Consider the following 16416-nt stretch of genomic DNA (forward strand, 5'->3'; position numbering starts at 1 on the left):
CTTCAACAAGTCCTTGCCCCTCTATAAGCTTCATGATTCGGTTTCTCCCCTCTTTGGAGACTGTAGGATTTGGGGAATATGCAAAGTAATAAAGTTTTCAATATTTCAAAAAGTCAAAGAGAAACTGCATTTGTGTTAGCGCACCTTTGGCCAGTGCCCAACAACCAACTTTGGCTGGAATGATTCTTTGGATCTGCTATGAATACTGCTCTGGGTGACCTTGATCCTCTTTCCCGAGGACCCAAGAGCACCACTCCTGCCTGGAGCCCTTCTCACAGCCTGGGTGGGTCTTGGAAGTCACATAAACTGACCTACAGCTTTCACTCGCCCAGAAGCACCTCCTGACGGCGTGGTCCCACCCCTCCCGGGACGCCCCGCCCAGCTCGGCCTGGCCCGCCTACTCTACGAGCCAGTCCCCGCCCCTCGCCACCGCCCCTTCCGGGCCTCAGGGCCTTCCGAGCGTCCACGCCCCTCCCGCATGCGGCCCTGTCAGGCCCCGCCCCTCTCGGGGCCTCGCCCCCACGCCCCCGTCCAGCCAGCTCGCTCCGGCTCGCTCCGGCCCGGAGCCGCCCCGTCCCGCCCCGCCCCCGCCGGCCGGGGTGCTCTAGGTGCCGCGCGGAGACCCTCTGCACCCGTGCGAACATGGCGCTGCGCGCGGTGCGGAGCGTGCGGGCCGCGGTCGGCGGCCTGCGCGCCATCTCGGCACCCAGCGCGCCCTGCTTGCCGCGGCCCTGGGGACTGCGAGCGGGTGCAGTCCGGGAGCTGCGCACCGGCCCTGCTCTGCTGTCGGGTAAGTGTTGGAGGGCACGTGGGCCAAGCCGGGCTGCCTCGGGGGAAAGGGGCTGGGCCTCGATCCTTACTTCGGGTCCTCGGCCGCGGGCCGCCCGGGTCCAGCGAGGCGACCTCTGTGCGCGCTTTTTGTTGCTGGGACCCCATGTTGCGGCGCCGTTGCTACCTCCCTGAGCTGCTGGGACGGCCCCGCAGCCTTTGTCATGCGGGTTGGGAGCCGGGGCGAGGGGGCGGGGAGACTAAAGACACGCGCGGCCGCCGTGTCCAGGGTGGTTCTGGCAGGAGTGTCGGCCGTTCGCTGCTGCAGACCCGGGCAAGGTCGCTGAGCTCCTTCGTGACCTTAGGTTCCTCGCATTTGTGAGCATCGTGCACCCTAAGAGTGAGGACAAGTAATAGGTTTTACTTTGCTATGCATATCGTCACTGTAAGTTCTGAAGTAAAAGTAAAGCAAGAGCATTTATTGAAACTTAAAGCACTGGATCTAGTTTTACCAGCTAAAGCTAGCATAATTTTGCAGACAACTATTTCCTAAGGCAGTGCGATAAAGTCTCCTGGGTTCCACTGAGGACGTTCTGCTAAAGTCTGTATCGTCGTATATAAAGTATAGTTGTGAATGTGGCTGAAACGAGGCCTTACATACACGGGCTTGAAGTAACTGGGAGACTTGCCCGTGAATATCTTGGCCATCTGTGCTACTTTAGCACAAGTGAACGCAGAGGAAAAACTGTTGGACTTCATGCACCAAAACGTGAGGCACTAAGTGCACCTCCTCGCGAACTCCGGCTTCTTATTGCACGGAGCGCAGGTCTGGTGGCTGTTATCTCATTAAGTTCGTTGTTTTAGAAACCTGTTTGGGACTAGAAAAGTTGATAAATTTAGTTCAAAGTCAAACATAACGAAGCTTACTTATCTCCCGCCCCCCCCCCCCCACCGTAATCTCTCAGATCTGTTGGTGGTACATATCAGTACATTACTATTTTACATACATCAATACATTACTAATTTGAATATAAGGGAAAAGCATTTCTCAGATAACTGACTTTCAAGCCTGTTATTTTTTTGGTTAGTTCAGTATTACTTTTTTGCATTGTCCTGTTAACTAGTTAAATATTGCCCAAGATATCAATAGCCATGATCTGGTTGAACACCTGAGTTTTCAGTTCTAGAGACTTGAGTTCCAAATTTTGGCTTCCTCTATCTTTGGTGGTCACTTGTTTCCCTCGCTGGAAAAATGGAAATAATAATCCCTACTTTACACACTTGTTGGATGAAATGAAAGAATGTAACTGCTGTACATATAGCCTGATGCATAGTAAGTACTTGATAATGTTACTTATTAAATGTTAGTGTATAGAATCAGCAGAAAATTGATCAAATATTAGTATATTTGATTCAGTGACTTTGAAAGGGGGAAAATGCAAAGTTCTCAAATTACTCAAAACACTTTATTTTCTGGGGGCTGAAACCCATTGTTTTCAAGACTCAAAATAACTATTTACCTAATCTCCTGTTCACCTTTCCACCCATTGGGCCAGGGGTTAAAGGAGAATTGTACCAATCATTGTTTTTAGCCTAAATTGCGTGGCCTGGTATAAAGACTTAATGGCCTTTGAGGCCAACAGGACCTGGGTGCATTTAGCTTAGCAGTGTTGCTGCCTTTTCCTCTAAACTGTGGTTGCTCAGTTGCTAAAACTGAATGTTGAGTACTCTTGTTCCTCAAGATTATCTTTACAATTAGGCAAGATGGCAAGACCAAGGTCAGGACAGTCAAGTCATATTTATGGTTGTCCAGTCCTTTCTATAAAAAAGTGTATTAGTTTAAACTGCCAGTTCTAGAGTTGTCACAGAATGTTAGGGAGAATTGAGTGCTTTAGCCAGATAACTATATACTAGATGTTTTGCTCAGAATCTTCTTTAAAAAATTACTTCCCTCCAACTTTTGATTGCTTACTATATGCCAAGGACAGTGTTTAGAACTGGGGCTACAAATGCAATAAACCCTGCTCTTGCTTGCTTTGTGCTTGGTCTACTCCCTGGGGGAAGGTGACAGAAGGGCTGTATCTGTAGCATGTTAAGCGCCATGTTGGGAGAGGTGCAGAGAGCTGGGGGAGCAGACTGGACAGCCCAGGAACCCAGGCATGGAGGGCTAGATAAGGCTGCTGGCAGGAAGAGTTTCTAAGCTGAGATCTGAAAGTCAAGAAAAGGCAGTGGGGAGAGTGGGTTGCAGTCAGAACACTAAGTACAAACAAATCTTAACCTTAGGGAAACATCAGATTGACCTGAAGCATTCAGTAATTTGAAGTGGAGCGGAGCAACTGACTGTGAGATTTTGCCACCTCTTCCACTGAGGAGTATGACATTCAAGTTATTTAATGATGGGGGTGGAAATTAATATTTTTTATTTACATTCTGGTATCTATCAGAGCTGTGTAATCAAGACAGTTTAATGTTTTAAGTACAGTTATCTTTTGGGTTAGGGGTAAGAGTAAACTAGCAATACTTGTTTTAAAACAGTATTGAAATTAATGAGCCATTTTCATATTAATTTCGGTACTTTTGGAAAACTGCTTCATTTCAGAATGTGGCATATATTTAAGAAGATATGCTTTATAAAAAATTTTATTCTTTTAAGCAAGTACTATCTAAGTAATTTTTTTCACATCACTCAAATTTTGGTAGGTCTTTGTTCCAGGAATCCTTGAGTAGTTTGGCCATCCTTGTATTTGAAAAGAAGCAGGTTATAAAGCCAAGGGCTAACCTATCCAGTGAATGTTGAGCAGAGCTTGCCTTTCTACCGGTTAATGTCTTAGCTCTGAGGTGACAACTGAGTTCTGATGGTATAATTTGCTTCTCATAATGATGGTAGCCACTTTATTCAAGGGCCAACTTGAATTCAGTTAAAGTAGAATCAAGAACTTAGTCAAGTTATAATTGTTCAAGGTCAGTTTTATTCCTGACACAGCTCTACCTAAACAGGCACATTATTTTTTAGGTTAAATCATTTATGAGCATTTTTATGTTCCCAAAATTTCATCACTCTTCAGAGGGACAGACTTCTTTCTGTAAGACAGACCAGTAATGGATAGGTATACATTTGAAATGTGCTCCAGTATTTGTGTGTATGATTTAGACTGAGTAATGTTGAGTACAAATAATCAAATTGCCAAAAGATCCAAAGGTATTCACATCAAGCCATCTTTGCCTAAATAATATCACTGTTGAGATGTGTCTTTTCATATGATCTGTTTTGTCCTGGGCAGTAAACTATTGAATGACAGTGTCAATAAGTCAAACAAATACTGGGAAGACCTTGCCTTTTGATAGCATTGATATGAAGAGAAATGCTTTTAAAGAAGTGATGCCACTGCTTTTCTGAAATATTGGTCTTTATTTTAGTGCGGAAATTCACAGAAAAACACGAATGGGTAACAACAGAAAATGGTGTCGGAACAGTGGGAATCAGCAATTTTGCACAGGTACTAGATTGTCTTGAAATATTTAAAACAGTCTGTTCTTGCCTAAATTGGATTGTCTTTATCTTTTAAAATTGTTTATTCTGCCCCTTAGTATCTTGGGCCCTTTAAAAGCCCTTAGAAGAACATCTGTCATAGGTGGAAAAAGAAAAACATAGGAAAGTGTATAGTGTTTTAAGAGAGTAAAAGGTTAACAGTTAATAAATTCAAGAGAAATGTTTGTTTCATATTGGGTCAGTTAAGGAAAGCAGCAGAGCAAGCAAAGGGCTGGAGTGTTAGTGTTTTGTGGATAATAGTGATATACACATGACCTGGGGACTTGAAGAGGGAACACCTAGAATGGCACAGATTACACAAAGATAAACTTTTTATTTAGAGTTTATCTCAACTAATTCCACTATTGCCACTGAGCCTCCAGTTTGATATTGTGTAAAAGAAAACTACAATATTAGAAAACTACACCAGGACTTCCCTGGTGGCTCAGATGGTAAAGCATCTGCCTACAACATGGGAGACCTGGGTTCAATCCAGTATTCTTGCCTGGAAAATCCTATGGACGGAGGAGCCTGTTAGGCTACAGTCCATGGGGTTGCAAAGAGTTGGACACGACTGAGCGACTTGGGTGGGGAGAGGAGGGAGCAGGGGATATTAACTGATGGGAGGATATGGTATTCCTCAGAAATGCTGGGATCTCTTGTACTGAGAATCAATGACAGCCGTATCTTTGTGGGCATATCTGTGTACCTACTGAGGCCCAGTACAGAATGCTCTGTGAAATACTGTATAAATATTGTCCTCCTCCCCTCAAGTTTATGAGGGGAAATCACTTAACATGGAAAACGACATGCAAAACAATATGTGGTGGATGACCTGAGTCGTACAAGGGGTTGTAACCCACTCACCTGATGGAGAGATCACTATTGATTAGTCAGCAAATCAGTAGGAAAAATGTCCTCAGTAAAATTGCAGAAGTGGAAAAGCACAAAGTGTGTTTGTTCTTAAAGGAGCTAGTCATCTTTTCAGGGCATGTGGTTGGTGACAAGGGTCACTGCCACCTGTGGGCCAGCTGATGGCATGTTTTCTTGCAAGTCCTGAGGTAAGAATAATTTTGCATTTTTAAAGGGTTATAATAAAAAACAGAATTTGACCCCTCAAGTGTAAAGTATGTACTATTTGAATTAAAGGGATTAAATGCTTGGCTTGTTCCTAATTACTAGGTTTAATTTGATTTCTTAGAGATTTTTTTGTTTTTGCTTTTTAAAGGAAGCTTTGGGAGATGTTGTTTACTGTAGTCTGCCTGAAGTTGGGACAAAGTTGAACAAACAAGGTGAGTGTTTTTCTCTTCTTGGTATGTCATGACTCATGCCATGAGTTTTATCTTGAATAATGACTTGTCTGCATCTTATTGCCATCCCTAGCTGTAAGGAATGATGATAGTAAAGAATAGTGAACATCTTCATATTTTATAATGGAAGGTAGGAAGTAGAGAGAAATGGCTCTTAGCACCATCCCTGCCACACATTAATGCATTAGGGATATAGCTGAGGCTCCAGTGTTCTTGCCTGGAGAATCCCAGGGACGGGGAGCCTGGTGGGCTGCCATCTGTGGGGTCGCACAGAGTCGGACATAACTAAAGCGACTTAGCAGCAGCAGCAGCGGAGGTCTCTTAAGTTTAAAAAATAAAATCTGTTTTTCTTTGGAGGCAGTAACGAATATCAGAACATGAGTTCATGAGTCAGAATCTGGTTTTAAATCCAGGCCCCTCAACATATCAGCTGTGTGATTTGGCAGAAATTACTTAATGTAGACCTCATCTGTGAGTTAGGATAATAATAACTGCCTCATATAGTAGTTATAAAGATTAAATGGAATTAGCATAATATCCAGCATAAGATTTGTTGTTGTTTAGTCACTAAGTTGTGTCCAACTCTTTTGCAACCCTTTGGACTGTGGCCCGCCAGGCTCCTCTGTCCGTGGGATCTTCCAGGCAAGAATCTTGGAGTGGGTTGCCATTCCTCCTCTTCCTGACCCAGGCATGGAACTCATGTCTCCTGCATTGGCAGGTGGATTCTTTACCATGGAGATTAGTACTTGATAAATGTCAAGCAGTAAAACCACATGTTATTCATGGGCTCCTTTACATGTATAAGATACTGCTAGAGAATTTAAGTATCTGTTTTCTAATATCTTTGATAATATTGGCCATATCTTTTTCTGCTTAAACTTTCCCTATCATTTATCTTGTTTAAACTTTTTTTTTTATCTGTACATCAGTTGTTTTCTTTTTTATGCTTAATTAAAAAATTTCCATAAATAAAAATATGTTGAGTAACCTCCTTAAACTAATGAATGCTTTAAACTTTCTGCCAAAGGTGTTTTTTTAAATTGATATGAAATTTATATATGGTGAAAATGCCTAGATCTAGATCTTAACTAGATCTAGGCATTAACTATATACTCTTAACTGTATAATCCAAACAGTTTTGATAAACGATAATCTCTTCTCTGATTTCTATCACCATAGATTACTTCTGCCTGTTCTTTAACTTCATTTAAAAGGAATCGGACAATATTATGCCTAGTCTCTTTTGTCTACCATCATGAGTTTGAGATACATTCATATTAAGTGCTCAGTAATTTGCTTTTTATGCCAGCGGTGTCCCATTGTGTTTGCTGAAGTTGTTATACCATTTGTATTCTCACCAACAGTATCAGAGTTCCATGTACAACATATCTCATTGTGGTTTTAACGTGCATTTCCCTAGTGACAGATTACTCACCTTTCCATGTGCTTTTTGCCACTCACATCTTTGTGAAGTCTCTAGTCTATCTTTTTTACCATTGATTTTAGGCATCTTTTATAAATTCTAGATACAAAACCTTTTTCAGATATGTATTTTATGAATATTTTGTCATATTTATGTATAAAACATTGTGTTTTCTTTAAGATATCTTTGTCTGTCTTCATAGTTCCCAGATTATATACCCCAGTAACATGAGGTGGTGTGGGATATTTTTAATTTTTAACATCTGTTGGACACAGCACAAACTAAGAATCAGTGAAGTTAACAATTGCAATATTGAATCTTACTCTTATTACTTTGGGTAATGTATCTTTGAAGCAAGTACTCCACAGTTGGTGTGGAACATGAGGTTGGGCATTGGTTGATATGACCTGATTCCCTGATGGAGAACTTATACAATATGCAGCAGACACACTTATATCTGTAAATTGTAATTAAGAATGAAAATTCTATTTTTGTTCAATTGCTGTATTTTTTTTTAAATTGCTACTCAGTTGTTAGGATATAAAAACCTTCTAAGTAGCTTGGACCTGACCTCTTAATAAATTGAAATGTTAGGTATTTGTTTTGGTCTAGGAGAAGGCAATGGCAACCCACTGCAGTACTCTTACCTGGAAAATCCCATGGACAGAGGAGCCTGGTAGGCTGCAGTCCATGGGGTCGCTAGGAGTCAGACACGACTTCACTTTCACGCATTGGAGAAGGAAATGGCAACCCACTCCAGTGTTCTTGCCTGTAGAATCCGAGGGACGGGGGAGCCTGGTGGGCTGTCGTCTATGGGGTCGCACAGAGTCGGACACTACTGAAGTGACTTAGCAGCAGCAGCAGCAGCAGTTACCACGAAATCCCCACCAAGGGCACTATGAACTGAGAAAGGGCACGGTATGGGCAACTCAGGTCCATACCAAGGTTCACAGAGATTGAACATTTCATTATTAGGTATATTTAGCTGTGGGAGTTTTCAAAGATGCCCACTATCAGATGAAGCAGTTCCCTTCTATATCTAGTTTGCCGAGATTATCATTTGTGGATGTTGAATGTTTGTTGAATTTTCTCCATCTGTTGACATGTTTGAAGGGTTTTTCTCGTTTATGTGATGAATGATGATTCATTTTTGAATGTTAAACATTCATTTTGACTGTTTAACCAACCTTGGATTCCTGGTAATCATTGTGTAAGAATTGTTTTTTTATGGTGGATTCATGTTGATGTATGGCAAAACCAATACAATACTGTAAAGTAATTAACCTCCAATTAAAATAAATTTATATTATAAAAATAAAATATTAAAAATAAAAAAGAATGTTTTTTTAAAAATGTACTGTTGATTTGCTGTTTATTACATTATGTTCATGAGAGATACTGGTCTTTTCTTAAAATGGCTTTGCCAAATTTTGGAATCTGTTCTATCTGCCACATAAAATAAGTTTAGAAATATTCCCATCTGTTTTTCTGAAAGAATGTGCATCAGTCTTGATAGCTCTTCATCAATTTTATCAATCTCTTGAAAGAATTTCTACTGTGTAGAATTCATTTCTACTATGCTAAATTTTCTGTTTTCCATTTCATTTATTTTTTCATGGCTTTATTTTCTTCCTCCAACTTAATGTTTTCTCGCTTCTGGAAATTTGTGGGTTTGTTGGTTTCCACAGTTTTTCTTAAATTGACTTTTTATCTGTACTGTAAAATGCCATCTCCCTTGCAATGAGTGGCAGCTAAAATCTAGTTTGATGCTTTTTTTTTGTTGGTTGTGCTGGTTATTTGTTGTTGTAAGGACTTTTGTCTAGTTGTGGGTAGCAGGGGCTGTCCTCTAGCTGGAGTACACAGGCTTGCCATTCCAGGGCTTCTCTTGTTGCGAAGCATGGGCTCTAGGTGTGTGGGCTTCAGTAGTTGTGGCTCATGAGCTCAGTAGTTGCAGCACACAGGCTTAGTTGCTCCACAGCATGTGGGAGTCTTTCTGGATCAGGGACTGAACCCATGACCCCTGCAGGCAGGTTCTTAACCATTGGACCACCAGGGAAGTCCCTAAAAATCATTTTTTTTTTTTTAAGAATCAAAAGTGTCATCTCTTCTTTCGAATGTTGCCTCTTCTCTCTAAACTGCCTTCTTTTGTTCATTTTCTAGTATCTTTAGAAGCCAGGTCATTTATTTTAAGATGTTATTTTTAAATAAAACCTAAAGATATTACCATTACCTCTGTTTCATTGACTACACTAAAGCCTTTGAGTGTGTGGATCATAACAAACTGTGAAGAGCTCTTAAAGAGATGAGAATACCATATCATCTTACCTGTCTCCTCAGAAACCTGTATGCAGGTCAAGAAGCAACAGTTAGAACCCTATAGGGATCAACTGATTGGTTCAAGATTGAGAAAGGAGTAGGACAGGGCTGTCTACTGTCACTCTGTCTAACTAACCTATACACTGAGCACATCATGAGAAATGCTGGGCTAGACGAGTTACAAGCTGGCATCAAGATAGGTGGGAAAGGGACTTTCCTGGTGGTCTAGTGGCTAAGACTCTGCTCCCTAATGCAGGGGGCCTGGGTCTGATCCCTGGTCAAGTAAAGTAGATCACCATATGCTACAACTAAGAGCCTGCATGCTGCAACTAAAGATCCTGCGTACTGCACCTAACACCCAGTTCAGTCAAAAAAAAAAAAAGATAGATGGGAGAAACATCAACCTCAGATATGCAGATGATACCACTCTAAATGGCAGAAAGCAAAGAGGAATTAAAGAGCTTCTTAGTGACAGTGAAGGAGGAAAGTGAAAAAGCTGGCTTGAAACTCAACACTGAAAACTAAGATCATGGCATCTGGTCCCATTACTTCATGGCAGATAGAAGGGGAAAAGGTGAAAGTAGTGACAGATCTCTTCTTCTTGGGCTCTAAAAATCACTGCAGATGGTGACTGCAGCCATGAAATCAGAAGACGATTGCTTCTTGGCAGGAAAGCTATGACAAACCTAGACAGTGTGTTGAAAAGCAGAGTCAATATTCTGCCAACAAAGGTCTGTATAGTCAAGGCTATGGCCTTCCCAGTGGTCACGTAAGGTCGTCAGAGATGACTGTAAAGAAGGCAGAACGCCAAAGAATTGCCTTCAAACTACGGTGCTGGAGAAGACTCCTGAAAGTCCCTTGGACAGCAAGGAGATCAAACCAGTCAATCTTGAGGGAAATCATCAACCCTGAATATTGATTGGAAGAACTGATGGTGAAGCTGAGGCTTCAGTATTTTGATCATCTGATGCGAAGAGCTGACTCATTAGAAAAGACCCTGATGCTGGGAAAGATTGAGGGCAGAAGAATAGGGTGTCAGAGGATGAGATGTCTGGATGGCATCATGAATGCAATGGACATGAACTCAGGCAAACTTCAGGAGATGGTGAGGGACAGGGAGGCCTGGTGCACTGCAGTCCATGGGGTTGCAGAGTCGGACATGACAGGGTGACTGAACAAAAGATATTATTTCCTTCTAAGCACTACTTTAGCTCTACCCCCACAAACTGGTATGTTACATTCACATTCAGTTCAGATCAATTTTCGATGGTCTTTCTTCATGTTCATTGATCCTTTCTTCTGTATCCAGTCAACTCTTAGTGCCATCTAGTGAATATTTTATTTTAGATAGGCCTTCCAGTTCTAGAATGTCCATTTTTAAAATTATTAGTTTTTTGCAGGTATTCCCCCAAACATTGACTCACTGTGATTTTATAACATGTTTTGAGATTCTCTGCTAATTCCAATATGTGGGTCTGTGGAACATTTTGAGATCTTTATACTGACTACTTTTCCACTTTGGCAGCCCCATACTCAATCCTCTGACCCCTTGAGCAAATAAGACTATGGTTTTTTACTTGTTCTAGTTACACTGTGCTGTTTGGATGGGGCAGTGTTGTCAGGCTACAAATTGTATAAATGAAGATCTTGCATGACAAAACCTATGGTTTTATTTAAAGATATTTAGATCTTTTTATCATGACTATAGAGGTGATCACTTTTCTCTATTTTGTATTTTGGGATCACTAACTTGACATTTCATATTTTCTTTAATTTTCTCAATTTAGAGGAGTTTGGTGCTTTGGAAAGTGTGAAAGCTGCTAGTGAACTCTATTCTCCTCTATCAGGAGAAGTAACTGAAATTAATAAAGCTCTAGCAGAAAATCCAGGACTTGTCAACAAGTCTTGTTACGAAGACGGTAAGTTGTTGGTGAAAATTTTTTTAAGGATTGTTTGCTGCAGTTAACATTTAATCTAGACTATAAAGCAATCTTTAACTGATTGTGATTTCTTTTTGTACTTCTTGGTATTATAATAAAGACATTCTGCTTTAAAAAGAAAAAACACAGGTTAGGTTATATTTTAGATCTCTGTCAATAAAAGCATTGCCTAATTTTATAGGGTTCTTAGTATTGTAGTTGTAGACTCATTATAAACTTCAAAGTACTTACCTCTTCAGTCATAAAGCATTAATCACATTTTGTGGTAAAGGTGGTTAGTAATTATTGCATTCAGTTTTCTCATATTTTCATCTTCATAATAATGTAGTAAGGTAAACTAGTAGTAGTTTTTTCCCTTTCATAGATGAAATTCTCAAAGGATTTCTTTGGTAAGGTCAAACAGCCAATAAAATGCAAAATTAGCATTAAGTTGTAGTTTTCTATTTCCTATTGCCTGCTTCTCTCTTCTAATGCTTTCTAATGCCATTGATTTCAGTAGTTCCAGTGTTGGTGTTCTTTATTTTATATACCTGTATATTTGGATCCCTGTGTAAAGTTGTTAATGCTTATTAACTACAACCTAAGATTTCTTAATCCATGATGGTACAATTTCTTCTGGTTCTTTATCATTATTATATGTAAGAAATACTAATTCTTAAGGTTAAAATTTATGTGACTTTCTCTTTTAAAAGGTGATTTGGAATATGATACATTTTTTTGGTTGCAGGTTGGCTGATCAAGATGACATTCAGTAACCCTTCAGAACTAGATGAACTAATGAGTGAAGAAGCATATGAGAAATACATAAAATCTATTGAGGAGTGAAACTGGAACCCCTAAATAAACTACTTTGAAACAACTTAATCTAGCATAGTTGTCTTAAATTAGTGGTAGATAGATATTTAGAAAGCAACTTTTAGCAAAAGAAACTACTTGTAACAATGTTTCCTGAAGAAAATACCCCTTAACTTTCTAATGACTTCAGATAAACACTGCATCTTTTTCCACAGCATCCTGTGATTTTTAGGCTAGGCTCCAGTTATAATATTCAGAATTCCTGAAATTATCTCTGGTAAAACTAATTACAAAAATTATGTAATTCAAGGATAACATGGTTATCTTAAACCTTATATGACTTGTAACTTGCTTACAGCTATCCTTGGATTTGGGTCAAAATTATCTTTCCACTAGAAATAACTGCCAGTGGAGAAAAGTTTGTTAGTTGTATAGTGTCCAGTGAAGAATATTACTATCTTAATTTTGCAATACACTGTATTTGCTGGTGCTATTTTTATACAGTGAAGCAACAGCCTTGCAGGAGAATAAACAATTTAATAATAAAATATTCAACTTCTTAATCATGTATTTTGTTCTGCTGTTAATATTTCATAGTATGTTTCCTAGTATTTATAAAGATGCTAATTTTAACTTATGGGAAGTCTTTTTTTTTTTTTTAAAGGAAATTTAAGTCCTGACAATGAGAAAGTTCCAAGAAAATGTTTCCTTTTAGTCACAAACCTGGCTTTTCTTAAGCAAAGATCTAGTTGCCTGATAACATCAAGTACTATTTTTTGATTATCTTTAATGTATTGAAAAAGAAATCACTGACCTTGTTTTTCTGTCATGCTAAATTAGAAGAGTGGAGTAAAAACAAGAAAAGGTGAAATTGTGACCAGCCTAGCACATGACAACCTTAAGAAAGCTAAGCCACATAAGTAATGGGAATAGAAGTGGACACAGTGAAACTTGTGGCCAACATAGCATACACTAAGAACAAACTCTTCTATCATTTTCCCAATACTGGAGGAGAAAGCAAGTATTTAGGGATTACTGTCTTCTGATAAATAAAGAGCAAACACAAGAACATAGAGTATGTAGATAGATAAGTAACATACAAGCCTTTCCTGTTCCTGTGCAAAATGGATGCATTCTTTCCAGGACTGAGCCAGTAGCCCTATCACTGCTGAGCTGTCTGTTAATAATCTATTTCCTTTGGAACTAGAAATGGATAAGTAATAATTGCTCATCTTAGTCTAAATAATTAAATTTTGTTTTAAAGGTGCTCTTTTGTATTACCTTCTTTGGTCTTTACAATAGCCAGAGCTCGGTAGGGCATATCCATAACTACAACCATTTCACAGATGAGGTGATGGAAAGGATAAAAGCTGGAAGTTATGGTTAGGGTTTTCACATTTCCTGATTCACTATCAGTTCCTTTACAAATGTATGTTACTATAAAAATACAAGGGAATTCCCTGGAGATCCAGTGGTTAGGACTCTTTCACTATGCAATGAAAGTTAGGCACTTTAATTGCTGGGGCCCAGGTTCAATCCCTGGTTGGGGAACTAAGACTGCACAACATGTGTGACGTAGCCAAATATATATATTTAAATGGGAATCTAGTCAAAGCTATGGTTTTTCCAGTAGTCATGTATGGATATGAGACTTGGACCATAAAGAAAGCTGAGTGCTGAAGAACTGTGGTGTTGGAGAAGGCTCTTGAGAGTCCCTTGGATTGCAAGGAGATCCAACCAGTCTATCCTAGAGGAAATCAGTCCTGATTATATTCATTGGAAGGACTGATGGCGAAGCTCCAATACTTTGGCCACATGATGCGAAGAACTGACTCATTGGAAAAGACCCTGATGCTGGGAAAGATTGAAGGCAGGAGGAGAAGGGGGCGACAGAGGATGAGATGGTTGGATGGCATCACTGACTCGAAGGACATGAGTTTGAGCAAGCTCCAAGAGTTGGTGATGGACAGGGAAGCCTGGCGTGCTGCAATGCATGGGGTCAAAAGAGTTGGATACAGCTGAATGACTGAACTGAACTGGGAGTCTGATGGGGGAAGGGGATGGGATCAAAGAACAGCTATCACAACTTGGTCTTTCACAGTTTAGAATATAGAGCCAATTCAATTCTGTTATAGTGCTGCTGAAAATAATAGGTGTTGAATGGCCCTTCAAATGGACTAAATCAACAAAGAATTCAGTTTCTCAGACCTCATTCCTTTGAATCATTTTGGTCTTAATAGAGAAGCTTAACCTATGTTTTGAATAATGCTCTCTAATTAAAACTCAAGAAATGAAACCGATAACCCTGAAGGTTAAATTTCTTTTTTTTTTTCATTTCCCCGAAGTTGACAGCCTTAAGTTTTAATAAAGAAACCACTAGAGGGCTCGCTATAGGCGTGCTAGTATGAAAATGAGGCTGGTACTTCAGATCACCTCAGCATAATCAACTTCAGAATTTTTCTGAATTTCTGCAGTTTTGGGCTGCTAACATGTCAGGGTACCACCCACTTTCGGTTTTTAAAAATATGCTAAGTATATAACTTATTACTCAACAATCACTGTATTATTTCAGACCTAATCATACATCTGTATTTGTGATGAACTTTTTTCTTACCAGCAACATGGTTTTACTATTGACTACTTCCTCCACCCGTTTTAAGTGGACTTTTTTTTTTTTTAGGGTTAGATATAGGTTCAAAACTGAATGGAAAGCTTCTGTATACCTCCTGCCACCATTTTGGTGTTTTTAAAACACCCCTTTGCCAACTCTGAGATCTTATTCTACAAGAACTTTTGTATCTTGATTCCATCTCTACTTCGGCATTTTATAAACATGACTAGCTAAACGCACTTATCCATTTGTTTCTGCTCAGTCATGCTATCAAACTTCTACTTGCTAGGCCTCAGTGGTGATTACAAGCCTTTAAAAGGGGTATGCAGGCATAATTAGTGTGAAGCTCATCAGTTGCCACATCTTCCAACTTCCACATGTACTTAGGGCAAGGTGCTTTCAGTCAACATGTTTAATTAACAGTCATTTAATAAATCTTAGTTAAAAGACTTTTGGTATACTTCCCAGAAACTGAGAATATAGTTTTAATGAGTGGGGTAACAAATCCTGCTAGTCAGGTGGTTTCAAATTTTCCATTTTCAACAACTCGAGGTCCTTCCTAACCAAACTGTCTGCTGAAGTTAAGAGATACGGCAATGACAAAATCCCTTTCATGTGTGTCTTCCTATGAACAAGTTATTTCACTCAGCTTACATCTATGAAAAAAAATGAATAAAATTGAGACTGAATCTCTCATTCTGGTAATATGTAATATTTTCCTATAGATACATGAATTGATGAGAGAACAGCCCCGTATTTTGTACACTGTCAGTAACATCTTTTGTTTACTATTTGTAAACACAAGGAATACACTCCTATTATTTGCTGAGTAGAAATAAAGGTGATTACGTATCTGAAAACAAATTTAGTTGTTTTAGCTTTACAGTCTTAGGAAAATTTTTTAAATTTCATTTTCAAATTATATTTTTGTGTTATGTTAGGATGAAATTATGTGGATAAAATAAAAATACAGTTATGAATTTAAGGGGAAAAATCAAAAGAAAAATTTGCATTTTTTTCTTTCACTTTATATAGTTTTTTTCCTTTACAATTAAAAAAGTATATATAGAATGCTTCACAAACTTGCATGTCATCCTTGCGCAGTGACCACACTAATATCTCTATTATTCCAATTTTAGCATATGTGCTGCCAAAGTGAGCACAAAATTATCCATTTTTTTTCATGTATTTTGATCATCTGGATGTTACATCCTTTAACATTTATGATTGGGAACTTCCTGATGTCCCAGTGGTTATGATTCTGGGCTTTCACTGCAGGGGCCCAGGTTCAATCCCTGGTTTAAAGAAGTGATATTCCATGTGGGTCAGTCACGTAAAAAAGAAAATATAATTGAAAACTTTATGTTTTAACACAAAAAATGTGGAATGAGGCATGCAGTTTTGCATAGTTCTTAGAAGTATGCAGAAATACTATTAATTACAGGTTATAAAATACAAAAGATCCAAAAGTATATTTTTAGTTAAAGAATACCTTAATAAGTAATCATATTCTAGAAAAGTATGTTGTTCTAAGGTCTTAGAATGTCGTATTTATATCATAAAAATGGTCTTTCCATACAATTGATAGGCTTTGTAATTAATATAGTGTATGTCAATCACCTTGGACTCTTTTGAGACCCCATGGGCTATAGCCTGCCAAGCTCCTCTGTCCATGGAATTTTACTAGGCAAGAATACTGGAGTGGGTTGCCATTTCCTTCTCAA

The 16416-nt window shown here is 39.2% G+C and overlaps 2 protein-coding genes, 1 long non-coding RNA gene and 1 other non-coding gene across 4 annotated transcripts in view; 2 read left to right on the forward strand and 2 right to left on the reverse strand.

The window, feature by feature from the left end:
- The first annotated feature begins 481 nt into the window (after positions 1-481).
- GCSH (glycine cleavage system protein H) lies at positions 482-14051 on the forward strand. Its single transcript, XM_005907883.3, has 5 exons — positions 482-790; positions 4186-4265; positions 5526-5589; positions 11134-11265; positions 12014-14051. The coding sequence occupies exons 1-5, from the start codon at positions 643-645 to the stop codon at positions 12109-12111; spliced, it is 522 nt and encodes a 173-aa protein (XP_005907945.2). The 5' UTR covers positions 482-642; the 3' UTR covers positions 12112-14051.
- Positions 1320-10187, reverse strand: LOC138991852 (uncharacterized). Its single transcript, XR_011467745.1, has 3 exons — positions 7678-10187; positions 5165-5353; positions 1320-1646 (listed from the first exon to the last, which is right to left on the reverse strand). It is a non-coding gene; the product is annotated as an uncharacterized lncRNA (long non-coding RNA).
- Positions 4206-16416, forward strand: part of C18H16orf46 (chromosome 18 C16orf46 homolog) — a 31591-nt gene continuing 19380 nt past the window's right edge. The window contains exons 1-2 of the mRNA XM_070388661.1: positions 4206-4265; positions 5526-5589. The gene's annotated coding sequence lies outside the window, so the exon portion shown is untranslated. The remainder of the gene's footprint in view (positions 4266-5525; positions 5590-16416) is intronic.
- On the reverse strand, positions 15752-15855 carry LOC138991912 (U6 spliceosomal RNA). Its single transcript, XR_011467806.1, has one exon. It is a non-coding gene; the product is annotated as a U6 spliceosomal RNA (small nuclear RNA).

The sequence above is a fragment of the Bos mutus genome, chromosome 18 (assembly GCF_027580195.1).
Source record: "Bos mutus isolate GX-2022 chromosome 18, NWIPB_WYAK_1.1, whole genome shotgun sequence".
Lineage (NCBI taxonomy): Eukaryota > Metazoa > Chordata > Mammalia > Artiodactyla > Bovidae > Bos > Bos mutus.